The 12795-nt window shown below is 34.5% G+C and overlaps 1 protein-coding gene across 20 annotated transcripts in view; it reads right to left on the bottom strand.

The window, feature by feature from the left end:
- The window catches only part of LOC138112916 (titin-like), a 241572-nt gene that overhangs the window by 138326 nt on the left and 90451 nt on the right, over positions 1 to 12795 (bottom strand). For 14 of the 20 annotated variants that reach the window (XM_069020545.1, XM_069020525.1, XM_069020531.1 and 11 more), the window contains 14 exons: positions 12291 to 12542; positions 11574 to 11666; positions 10960 to 11037; positions 10208 to 10276; positions 9493 to 9579; positions 9191 to 9253; positions 8878 to 8943; positions 8447 to 8527; positions 7810 to 7887; positions 7081 to 7158; positions 6505 to 6588; positions 6099 to 6197; positions 4853 to 4930; positions 3931 to 4005 (listed from right to left, as the gene is read on the bottom strand). In XM_069020545.1, coding sequence (XP_068876646.1) covers positions 3931 to 4005; positions 4853 to 4930; positions 6099 to 6197; positions 6505 to 6588; positions 7081 to 7158; positions 7810 to 7887; positions 8447 to 8527; positions 8878 to 8943; positions 9191 to 9253; positions 9493 to 9579; positions 10208 to 10276; positions 10960 to 11037; positions 11574 to 11666; positions 12291 to 12542 — 1281 coding nt within the window. The remainder of the gene's footprint in view (positions 1 to 3930; positions 4006 to 4852; positions 4931 to 6098; positions 6198 to 6504; positions 6589 to 7080; positions 7159 to 7809; positions 7888 to 8446; positions 8528 to 8877; positions 8944 to 9190; positions 9254 to 9492; positions 9580 to 10207; positions 10277 to 10959; positions 11038 to 11573; positions 11667 to 12290; positions 12543 to 12795) is intronic. The other 6 variants (XM_069020527.1, XM_069020530.1, XM_069020533.1 and 3 more) reach the window with 6 other exon arrangements.

The following is a 12795-nucleotide window of genomic DNA, read 5'->3' as shown; positions in this document are numbered from 1 at the left end:
TGGCTGACACAAGTCTTGATGCTTGGTGTTATTTTTGAGGCTCTTTAAGTATTTTCTGGCAGAGTCCTCCTTGATATTTAATTGTAAATGCCAGGTACATCTACATTTGAAATCTTAAACTAAAACTGGTTGGAACTGGTACTTTGGTGGATTTGATAACAAAAATGGCATTGTGCATGAGTGCCCTTTTCAGAAAGCTCAGGTTCCTTTAGATTCCTTTTTTTCCGGCTAAAACACCTCTGTTTCATACCCCATTGGAGAACTGTTGCATTTTACATCCTTCTGCTTTGACCCTTTTCCTTCCAGATGGCATATTACACCTGCCTTACAGAGGACCAAAGATTGTCTTCCATCTTACTCCTAGTACTCATTATATGCTTGTCCCCCCCATCTTTGGAGACTAAATAGATAGTTTAACTTCACACTGATTTTTCTGTATTAATCTTTCATGATATCAATATGATAATGCTGTTTATCAACAGTATCAGGTCTAAAAGTAGTAAGTATGAGGCATCTTGTGGGTCATTTTTCACAAATCGGTTGATAGTCTGCAAAGTGAAAGAGCAATGAATTTTCTTTAAAGGCTATGGACAGTTGAGCAGGCAGGTCCATTACGTTGGATTGTGTTGAGTGTCTCAGCCATGTAGGTAACAGTAAAGATTTCTTTTTTTAACCTTCATATTTAGGTGAGGAGTTGCTTTTACAGAACAGGAAAGGACTGTCTTTCTTTTCAGAATAGGAAAGCATGTTACTTTAAGTGAAAGCCAAGACTGCCTCCTGTTTCCCCTCAAAGGTCAGACAGGTGGCAAGATTTGAAAAGGAGGACCGAATGAAATTATTGGGCTTCCACTATGAGAACAGCAGTAAGCCAAGAGGAAAGCATTAAACATTTCGCGAGAATGAAATACTGTCCTGTGTTATTCTACAAGCTTCACTATCATGATAAACTGGCAATAGCAAAGGACATGAAATTTTGTTTTGTTTTGTTTTCACTCTTTTTTTTTTTTTACTGGCTGATAAGATGTAACTTTGGACACAGAATCTTTTTTGTCTTCATACCTGTGTATGAAATCTCCTTTTCTGTGTGGAGAGAAACGGATACTTCCTCTGACATAGCCCAGTGTTCTTCTTCTGTTGGTACTTCAAAGACAGAGTCTAACATTAATATGTTTTTTTCTGGTGTCATATAATGTACAATAAATATCCCATTTGGAGTTTCTTAGAAAAATTACTGTTGTTTCATGACACCACCCACCCCCAGAGTAACTGGGAAAAATGTCTCTAGTATTTCTCAAAAACTATGTAAACGTTCCCCTGGGACTATAGTGGATCACAGTGATAGACTTGATAGTTTAAGATTAATGATTGGACTCAATGATCTTAAGCATCTTGTCCAACTTAAATGATTCTATAATTCTAAATTTGAACCTCAGGAAATGTGCCAGACCAATAGGCCTGAAGCTCTGATAGTATTACATGAGCACAATCTGTTCATAGATTAACCCATGGCCAGGACTACCTTCTGGTGGTGGAGGCACTTTTCTCTTTTGAACAGCAATGGATACTCTTTCTTCTCTGGCAGTTTTCCTCTGTGCTTCTGCCACTTTAAAGATAGTAATTGTAAGAATACTAGCTTCTAAAACAAATCACACACATTCTGAAGTTCATACGAAAGAATTATGGACAGACAATTAGGAGCAAATAGCACACTATTTAAAAGAAAATATAATGAACACAACAATCACATGAGACATACAAATAATATATACTAAAATAATATATGTAATATCAGGCTAATAGATATATAGACCAAAACAAATCAAAATCAAACAGTATATTCGCATATTGTGAAGTAAGATGGAATGAATAAGAGGAAGGTAAGAAATAAATACTTTGTCTCTAGACTCTTCAGAAACACAATTAAACCACAGAACAGCACACATACAGGGTACATAACAAAATCAAACACAAGAAAAGCACAGAAACAGAAGACATATTTGTAAGTTTGAAACATTTCACTGAATATTGACAATATTATAAAACATTGATAATTTTTTCTAAATGTGTTCAATTTTTTTTTTCACTGAGTAAATATAATCACTCAGCTTGGCAAAGCCTTTAAGCATCCAGAGCGATCAGTGGTATTAAATAGCTAAAAAATGCAAGGAATGAAGGTGTATGACTATTCTCTGTCACACTCTGCAGTATTTTGAAGGGGAGAAGACAAAGGTCCTTTTCACTTATAATCAAATCAGGAGAGACAGATTGGTTAACTAGGCAGACTGTGAGTATGATGCACATGGATGTCTGATATTTAAAAGCCGTCTCTACTTTCAAAAGAGCTTGTATACCTTTAGCTGGTGGAGCTGCCACTTTCTGTGGAATTGGAACAGGTACTTTGTCTTCTGGCACAGGCTTCTTGGGCACTGCTAGCATTTTTTAAAAAGAAGTTTATTGTAAAAGATGTTAAATTAATCACAGTATATAAACATAAGCAGATAACAAAACACAAATCAGAGACTTGACATTACTTCAAGTAAAAAAAAAAAAAGACAGCAAACTGCACATTACAGTTTGTGTTAGGTAACTAGACATAAATACAAAGCACTATTCTGAAGCAAGACTTCTCTTGTGTAACTCTGAAAAATTATATACCTTTCTTTGGTGGAGCCACTTCTTTTTTAGCAACTGCAACTTTTTCTTCTGTGATAGTTTTCCTGTGAACTTCAGTCACTTAAAAATAATGTGCAAGAATATTTATTTACAATATTTGAAATGCAGATATATGTCTTTTACTTATTCTGATTGTTTAAAAAAAAGTGCTAAGTGAACTTCAACAGCAACAAAAATAAGACACTGCTGAAGAGCGTATTTTACAGCCATAGCACGAAAATGAGTAAAGAGTCATCCCTACAAAGGTTACAGATACTAACAAACAAAACTGTATTTAAGTAAAATGCCTAAACACAAATACTGCAAGACCAAACTAAAAAATCTCCATGATAATAATCTGTTTACCTTTGGTTGTTGGAGGTTCTTCAAATTCTGCCTCAAAAGTGGGCACCAATGCTTCTGCAGGTTCTTAAAAAAGATTGTGTAACTTTAGAAAATTTGTTTGATTTATCAACAGGTATAAGATAGAAGATGAAATAACATATAAATAACATAGAATAACATAAAATCTCATCAAGACAGCACAGGTCACAGGTGTCATTGTACACAGACATAAATACATGTTTAATGTTGAAGAAATTTGATAGGGAGATATATATTGTATCAACAATACAATCCCCAACGTAGGCATATATGTTAAAGATGAAAGGCAGCAAAACTGCATTTTTTTGCAACAGGAACACTGATATACCTTTTGCTGGTGGAGCCACCATTTTTTTAGACACAGGAACAGGTACTTTCTCTTTAGGAACTGCTTTCCTTTGAACTTCAGGAACTTTAGGAAAATGAGTAAGATGAGAAGGAAGATGAGAAAGAATATTAAAGTGTAATATTTGCAATTGCCTACTACACAATTTGTTTTACTGAGTTAAGACAAAAAATAATTTTCAAAGTACAAGGTGGAATTTGATACAGCATTTATCATTGTCAGAAGACACCACCCCTGTCAACATGTACAAGCAAGACAGCAAGACAAACATAATTCCTTTGAAGACACATCAACCAGTTGAGAAACTGATTTATACCTTTAACTCCTGGAGCTTCCTTAAGAACAGCTGGGACTTTTGGCTCAGGGGCAATTCTCCTGTGCTTCTCAGGCACTTTAAAAGATTACAATACATTGTTTTACATAGAGGAGTAGTATCACTATAGCATGAACACATACAAAAAAGCCAAAAATGGACATAAACATATAGTGGCAACATAATTTCAAGAATGATGAAACAACTTGGATGGTGTAGTGAAATGAATGTATACCTTTTGTGGGTGGGGCTTCCTCTCTTTCTGGAACAGTTACTGTCTCCTCTATGTAGTAAGACTCTTCTTCAGTAACTTTTAAAAAGAGTAAAATATAAAAATACCGAAGTTTAAGTATTTGACATATATTACTATCTTAATGGCCCTGGTAAGCAACATAATATTTGTAAAACAAGAATAAACAGTGTGCTTTATTAATAGACACATCTGGGATGACAAAATCTATATTCAAGCCATCCTGCTTCCTCTGAGGCTAATAGAAACACTCCAAGCAACTTAAATGGAGCAAGAGACTGAGCTCTCATCTTGTATTTGTGTAGAATTTGAAAATGCTCAATCCATTACTCTGTCCACTAATGTTGAAATTTGTCCATTTTGAGATACCTTCTTTCCCAAATACCAAGAAAATTCCTTGACTAAAGATGTCCATGGAAAATCTTTCTGTGGTGTCACTTGTCATAGAAACTGAATCAGTCGGTGTTACTGTCCTTCACCAGTACTATGTTGCCACCAATAAACTTACAGGTGGAAACAATATAGTCATTTTACAATTAAATTGTCTGAGGAATCTGAGTGCACCATGGTATTCTCAAGAACATTTACGTCATCCAAGCAACCTGATGGAAGAGGAATTTCCAGCAGAGGATTTTTGTAAACAAAAAGAGGGCCTGATAGATCTCAGTATCAAAGAGATAACATATTATTTTCACTGTATTGAAACAGGATTAGCTACTGTACTTTTCAAAAGCAAGTAACAGAAGTTGTAGACATTAAAATTAAAATTTATAAGTTACAAAACGTATTGATATAGTAGTAATTTTTTCCTTATGAATAATGCAGATATTAATCCAAACTGTCTATTTGGTATAGAGCAAAAATTACTTTTTTGCTTTTGCCTAGTATTTCTGAATTGTTGTCGTACCTTCAGAAATATCTTCTCTGTGAATGGAAATAGATACTTCCTCTGTTTCTTCTTCAGACCATTCTTCAACTGTTGGTTCTTTAAGGAAAATTATTTGTTTTAGTATTTTTGGTGGATGGATAGATGGAGAGAAGGAGGGATTGATGGATAAAGAAGATGAAGATCAATTCTTAGAAGTTCTATATGATAATATATGCAAAGATATGCATAAAATACAGAAAGTGCTGTGCACATACATATGTATTATTTCCTCTAAATTATGTTGTTTGTCCATGTCCCATGCACCCTATTGTGTGTTTTTGTATCTAATACCATTCACTGGTCAACTGTCAGTTCAATAGAATGCCTCAGCTCCCCAAATTTCCCCATCACAACAACTCAGGTGGAGAAAACAAGAGTCAAAGAATTAGAGGTTGCTCCTTGATCCAACTGTGTGAAAAGTGAGGAGAGGAACAAATGAGATGGATAGGTCAAGAACTGAAAGGAAATCCTGGCATGGACTCATCTACAAAGTTGACTGTGTCAGGGAAAATGTCAACTAGTTCCAGAGGAAAGGTTAATTTGCAGGAGGCAAACAGAAATTAGCACTGCATGTATCCATATGGATGTGTATGTGCAAGTTCGTGTTTTAGATAGACATTCCAAATTTGCTTCTAAAAATTCATTTATGTTTTTTTAAAGGAAAGTGCAAATTGTCTTTACTACTTTATTAATGGGTATTTATTAATGGGATATAAAACCAGACAGAATGCTGATTTCAGTTATCTTGAAGCAGATATTATGCAGAATTATACTAACTTAGAACAACTGATCTCAATCTTTCCTGAACATGAGAAGGTGAACTGAAAGCTGGTGAGAAGTTGACACTGCAGAGGGAAGCAGTATTTTATCTTCAGGGCTACAGAGAGCTTTGTAGAGAATATGACACATGGATGGTCACAGCTCTAATTTTTGGAGTCTAAATTAAACAATACATCCATATTTGCTACAGCAATTTTATGAGCCCCTGATCTGAAGATCATTTTATTCAGTAGTAGTTTCCATTCCTGTTGATGTGGGGGGATCCTGACATTCAAGACTGAAATTGTAAGTGGCACTTAGGAGGCTTTTAACCTGCCTGGAGTTCAACACAAAACTCATAGAAGATAACTATGAAAAAATTTTTGGTGTATTTTGATCTTGATATTAGAGCAACAGACTTGTAGACATAGCACAAGTTTCTCACTATTGTCTGTTTATAGTATACCTTCAGGTAATGGGATTTCCTCTGGAATGGCAACAGATATTCTTTCTTCTGTAATAAGTACTCTTTCTTCAAAACTGGCTTTCTTCTGCACTTCAGGCACTTTGAAAGACAATGATATTAAATGTGTGCTTTTCCAATTCCATTGTGAAAGCATAGTTTCAAAATGCTAACTCTAGTTTTCCAAAGAGTTGCTTAAGGGTACTGAGCACATAACATATAATGGAGATTCAATATTTAGCAAGAATATTATATAAATACTGCATAAGAGATACAACATACTTAATGATTCATTGTCTAAATCAGAACAGCAGAACTCACAGGGGAAGCACAAATCAGTGACTAAGTACAGAACATATAAACAGAAGGTGAGAGATGGCATATTCTTGCATTCTGCTGGAAAGCATACCTTTAGCTGGAGGAGCCTCAATTTTTTTAGGAACAGCAGGAGATACTTTTTCTTTAGGGACAGGTTTCTTAGGAACTGCAGGCACTTAAAGAAAGTATTTGTTTTAGAACCTCTGAAGTAAAAACTGGCAAATGCATCATCAGCATTCAAGAGAAATGTGTTGTTTAAAAAGATTACACATGGTCATGTTTTGCTTACCAAACATGACAGTTGACCAAGTTGAGATAAATGCAATGTTTTAAAGGCTACAATAAGTGATATTAAAGTGAGCTATATTGTACCTTTTGCAGAGGAAATTTCTACTTTAGGAACATATGGCATTTTTTCTTCTGGAGCCAGTTTCTTAGGTACTTCTGGCACTTCAAAGATATTAATTATAATTATCTTTAGCTAAAATTAACAAGTGTTTTAAGAATAAATCTATAGCACACCTATACACAAAACTGACACAAAAGATACATATTTAACATGGCTGAAGTGCAAGTAAAACCTGATTAACTTAGCAATCAAACCCAAAATTTGACATAAACAAGATGTTTAAGATAAAAGAAAAGAAAATTATTTTTTTAAGTGTACCTTTAGGTGTTGGAGCTTCCTCTCTTTTTGGAACAGCAACTTTTTTCTCTGGTGGAGCTTTCTTAGGAACCTCTGGCACTTAAAAAAACATAAAATATAAGATAACTGAATTCTAAATTTCAAAGATTTATTAAGTATTATAGATTTCATTAATCCATTTATAAGAATATCTAGACACACCACATAACACATTCATACACTTAACATAGAAAGATATATGACAAGGGCAACATACGTTTGATAAAAACCAAAATCAAACCAGTTGCTGGAAGACTATCAAACACTTTAAGACTGATTTCTTAACTGAAGAAAGAGCTGCTTGACTATATTACCAGGTCTTAAAAACTCTCATGGATGCACAGAGAATTATACATAAAATATTAATTCTAACACAAACATGCTTACATACAGACTAATAGGAAAATAGAACTCAACAAGTAGTGTACACTCCATCAGTAAGTGTATCTTTGGCATGCAGATGTTCTCCTTTGGGAAAAGGATAATGTACTTTTTCTTCAGGCAGTTTTTCTAGGCCCTTCAAAAACTCTAAAGGTATCAAAATTCATTTAAGTAATCTTTCTAAGGCTTTTGAATGCCTTAGATGAGAACAGACCTGTTCACGCATGGAAAACACAAAGATTATACTTATCACATGCTTATGTTGAGAAGTTAGGAAAAGAAGACAATAGCACAGAACTGGTTAAAGCCCACATTCAAAAGATGCTGTACCTTTTGCTGGGGGAGCCACCTCCTTTTTAGCAACAGCAACTTTCTTTTCTGGAACAGTTTTCTTAGGGACTTCAGGCACTTTGGAAAACATTGTTAAAGTAAGACATCTTTAGTTTTTGGAACACTGACCCAGGTTTGAGTAATCCAAGGTTGTTTTATACAACAAACACAGGGCCTGGACAAGGAGCTGAGCACTGCAACCAACACAATACAGCATACAGCCTTTTGGACAAATGTGGACTATACAGGAAAGACACTATGATACAATATAAAACTCCTATGTTAAAATCACTGCACTAGCACCTATCAGGGGACTCTCTTGAAGTAAAAAAAACCCTACGCTTGCCAGCAAAAGCCACACAAAAAGAAATATTAAGCAAAAGATTGTTAAGAAAGAGAAGAAGAAGCTGAGACAAATTGAAGCTCTAAGCTAAGTTACAGCACAATTGAAAAACTGAAACTGTGCAATGGAGACAATTCAAAATCAAATAATACATACAGAGATAGTGCAAAAACAAAGGCACATAGAGAGTAAATTCCTAAATGTATTCACGAAAACATGAAAAATAATACAAAAAAAAGAATATTTGTTTGGGTTTTGTTTCTTTCTTTTTTTTTACTAGAGCAGTAGAAATACCTTTAGCTGATGGAGCTTCTGTTTTAGGGACAGGAACAGGCTTTCTTTCTTCTGGAACACGCCTCTTTGGTATCTCAGGCACTTTAAAAGATAGGCGGTGATCATTTAGGAGATAGTTAAAATAATTGGTAAACCAGAGAAGGCTACTCTTAACATGATGTATAAGCAAACACTATAAGCCAAAAACTATTCTGTTTTATCAAACAGATACAACAAACCCATCTCATGAAAAGCTATTACAAGAATTAATTTAAGCAGTGATGAAGAAGAGTAAGATAGAAATGCAGTAGGGCTTGAAGCTTTGAGAGCAGAGCCATAGAGAAATTGAAATCTCAGTTCTGATATGCTATTCTTGGGTAAACAATGTTACAGACAGATAATGTGAAAGTTCAGAAAAATGGAGCAGATGTTGATGCAAAGACTTTATTCACCTTCAACATGAGAGATCTCCAGTTCTGTAGAAACGACTTCTTCTTCTTCCTCAACTTCCTTATGTGCTACAATAGGAATTTTAAAGATATTAAATGTTGAGATAGGAAATATCAATGTCCATAGTAAATCTGAAAAACTTTAAGAAGATACTATGTGTGTCCAGTACACAATCACCCCTGAAACCCACATGTAAATATGTAAAAAAATTTAAGCCAGGAAATGGACAGCATGTGCAAATCTCACAATGAATTTTGATTCAAATTAAAACAAACAAACAAATATTGATTAGACTTCTGTCCTTAATCAAACTACCTTCAACTGGGTAAACAGCTTCAAAGAATCTTTCTTCAACTGTTTTCTCATGTTCTGTTGGCTCTTCAAAGAGAAGTATTTAAACAATATTAAGATAAAATAGTTGAAAAGTTTCCATTTATTAAGCTAAATAAAAGTAAAGCTACATAACACAATGGACAAAAAAAAGCAAGGCATACTAAAAGACAAGTATATGATGTGTCTAAATATGTAATTTGCCATACATAAAAATAGATCAAAAGAAAGTCTAGTAGGACTGATTGTTTTGATTTGGGTGCACATACTTTTGGTTTTGTACATACCTGTAACATCATATGAATACTCTTCTTCTCTGTGGACAGAAACTGACATCTTTTCTTCTGAAACAGTCCATGTTTCTACTGTTGGTACTTTAAAGATAGGATTTTGTTTTAGTATTTAATATTCTAGATCCACATTAGTGGTAGTCAGCATGTGAGTTTTTATCAAATCTTTATCTGTACTGAACATTAAAGTCTTAGACATATTTAGACAGTCAGTATTCACATTCTAAAATACTGAACACAGAACAAGCACGCAAGTAGAATATTTAGTATTTGTTAAAGACTAGAGACACAGACACCTTTAACCCAAATATTTGAAACAAAATCCATGCACGGGCTTTTGGAAATAGTTCATCAAAAGAATTCTAGAGGTGGTTCTTTAAAGATGTTTTTGGGCATAGGGGCACAATTATGTTTATTACGTAAGGATAGGCCAGCAAGCAGAATAGATGAAGACAAAGCTAAGTCACGCTGCAGTGTGACCAATAGGCTCTTTAAACAAGAAGCAAAAGGCTATCCAAAAATACGTTAAAAACAGACTTTATAAACAAAAAAAGCATGGTAGACATATTAGTTAAACACTGAGTAGTCACAGCATGACTACTGCTGTGGATCCAGATACATACACACAGGCCCACATATTCAAAAGAAGCACAGAAACACTTAGGGTGCTGGAAAAAAAAGTAAACTGCAATTCAGAGATGCTGATTTGTACCTTCTTTTTTCATAACTTTTTCCTCAACAACCATTGGTGTAGGTTTTGGAGGCAGAACTTTCTTGGTAACTGTTGGCATTAGAATTTTGTTACTCAGTCAAATATTTGGCAAAGAGATCAAACTAAGTCTACAGCTATCTATCAGTTATGTTGAAAATACAACAAATGAGACAATCTAACTCAGCAGGTAAGTCAGGCTTCTTGGAATCACACAAAGCAACATAAGGAATGTGTTTGTTTCTTTTTATTGCTACGTTCTAAAGGTGCTGGGTAGCTCAGGGCATTTAGCATACAGGTCATTTCTTGACGCTTACTGAATTGCAGCTGGCAGAATCCTGCTGCAGAATGGGAAATGCCATACAAAAGGACGTAGCTACTAAGGGTGCATCTTTATTTCATAACGAAAGAATTAACCAAGCCATCTTGGTAGATGGGTCAAGATGGAAATCTAAGCAAGACGGGGATTTAGTATCTACAGCTTGGAGTGAAACACACTATTTCATCCAGTACAATTTTATACACGCTTCCTTTCTTAAAGCATTAGTAGTTAATATTTGCATTTATTATTTTCCCCTGAAAAGATTTTAATCTTCTTTTTAAATAATTCAGCAGAAGATTTTATGAGATGTTTCAAAGACTGAAAAATTGATCAGACCATGTTAAGTAAAGACAAAGCATATGCAGATCAGCTTAGTAACAAAATCCACAACTTTCATGGAAAGATGACATTAAGATAATTAAACAGTAGTTACCCTCAGTCCTTTTGACTTTTTCTTCTGCAATTCTCTGAGTTTTTACCTCCACTTTTTCATCAACAGGTTTCTTGACAACTGCAAGTAATTCAGATAGGTTTATTGTTTAGGTAATTTTGCAAATTGTTTTCTGGACAGAAACCAGATGGAACTGGCCCTTTTTTGTTTAGAATATTATAAACCTTGTGCATCCTGTGCACTGTTCAGCCCATTGTTTACTGTGGTGAACAGTAGTGGCAATGAGGCCCACCATACCCTGAGAGATGTGAAGTGATGTAAATGGAGAACACTTCCCAGAAGGGCAGCATTTAATGGCTTAAAAGTTACACCCGTGCCCAAGGCTAATATCCAGGGAGAAGAAAGGATAACTGAAGCTCAGTTTGATTTTACCATCAATTCTTGTTTTCATTCAACCAAAACTGAGCAGAGAGCTCAGAAGTATGAGGTGGGAGGAGAGAAAGGGTTGCCATGAGCCTTGCTCATCTTGCTGTCTAACATAAAGAGAATTTTCTCCTTTCCAATGAAATGTGAATAATCAGCATCATTCAGCTTGAAGAAGATGCATAAGAGATCTTACTCTGCATGTTCCTGTTAGTTTTGTGGGGAAGTCTTACCTTTTTGAACAGTTACTTCCTTCTTTTCCTTCTTTTCAGCTGTAATTGCTGGTGGTTTTCGCTCAGGCACAGGTTTCTTAGGAACTTCAGTCACTTAAAAAACAATAACATTACTTAGTGATAAAAATATGTCATCTAAAGGCTCTGAGGACAGAAAGGTGTTAGTTATGCCATTATAATTTTATGAATTTTAAAAACACACAGAGAGTTTGGGGGATCCAGTTGTTGAAGTAAAATGTTTTCTGTATTTTCAAGTGTTATATTTTCTCATCAAAGCCAAATTCTGTTCCTAGAGGCACACGTTACTAATCCCCAAGACAGTTATAGCATGCAAGAAATTGCAAAATACAGCCATTAACATCAATCAAGAAATGTGTGAAATATTTAAGTAAATGAAGTTTATCTAGAACATATGAAAATGACAGAAGAAATAGGCAAAAAACTAAAAATGACACATACCCTACTACTACTAACGCATATTAAGTTTTAAAGACCTGCAAAGTTCATTGGCAATGAATTTCTAATGTATCCATTACTATCTGCATCCATACCTTGTGATATCTTGTGTTATCATCAAGTGTCACTTAAAATTTGTCAGCATACTATGGTTCCAGATATTTTAACAAAAACAAAAAAAATGCTGCCTAGTTCAAAATGTTGGGGGCTTAATAATTAATATGAGAAATGAGAAGAAATAAAATGACATAATTCAAATACCTTCTTCATGAATTATTCTTTTTTCTTCATAAGTCACTTCTCTTTTCTCATAAGCTTCTTCCCATTCCTCTTCCCCTTCATCATAGCCTTCTTCCTTGACATAATAGTCATGGTCTTCGCCATAATCTTCTTCCCATTCTTCATAAATTTCTTTGGGTATTTCATGTATTTTCTTTTCTTCATGTATCTCTTCTCTCCTTGCCATGGATGTTATTTTGATCTCTTTGGGCTTCTCTGGTAGCACCTCAGGAACTTAAAATAAATATATTGATTATTCATATTATATTCTGGAATTTGCAAGGCATATTGGATGCTCCCATTTAATGAAATTATTTCACCCTCACTGATGGTTTAAAGAAGGGACTATTTTTTAAGCAGTCACGATCAGCTTGGATTTTAAATGTATGTTTTTAACATAAAGACAGAAATCAAACAATTGTGGTAGATTCAAGTTATTTCAAAACAAAACACAAGGTAATTGTACTCTTTTTAAAAAAGTTTTCAA

This window comes from Aphelocoma coerulescens, chromosome 7 (assembly GCF_041296385.1).
Source record: "Aphelocoma coerulescens isolate FSJ_1873_10779 chromosome 7, UR_Acoe_1.0, whole genome shotgun sequence".
In the NCBI taxonomy this organism is placed as follows: domain Eukaryota; kingdom Metazoa; phylum Chordata; class Aves; order Passeriformes; family Corvidae; genus Aphelocoma; species Aphelocoma coerulescens.
The sequence above is the reverse complement of the archived record's forward strand: the minus strand, read 5'-3'. Positions and strand labels throughout refer to the sequence as shown.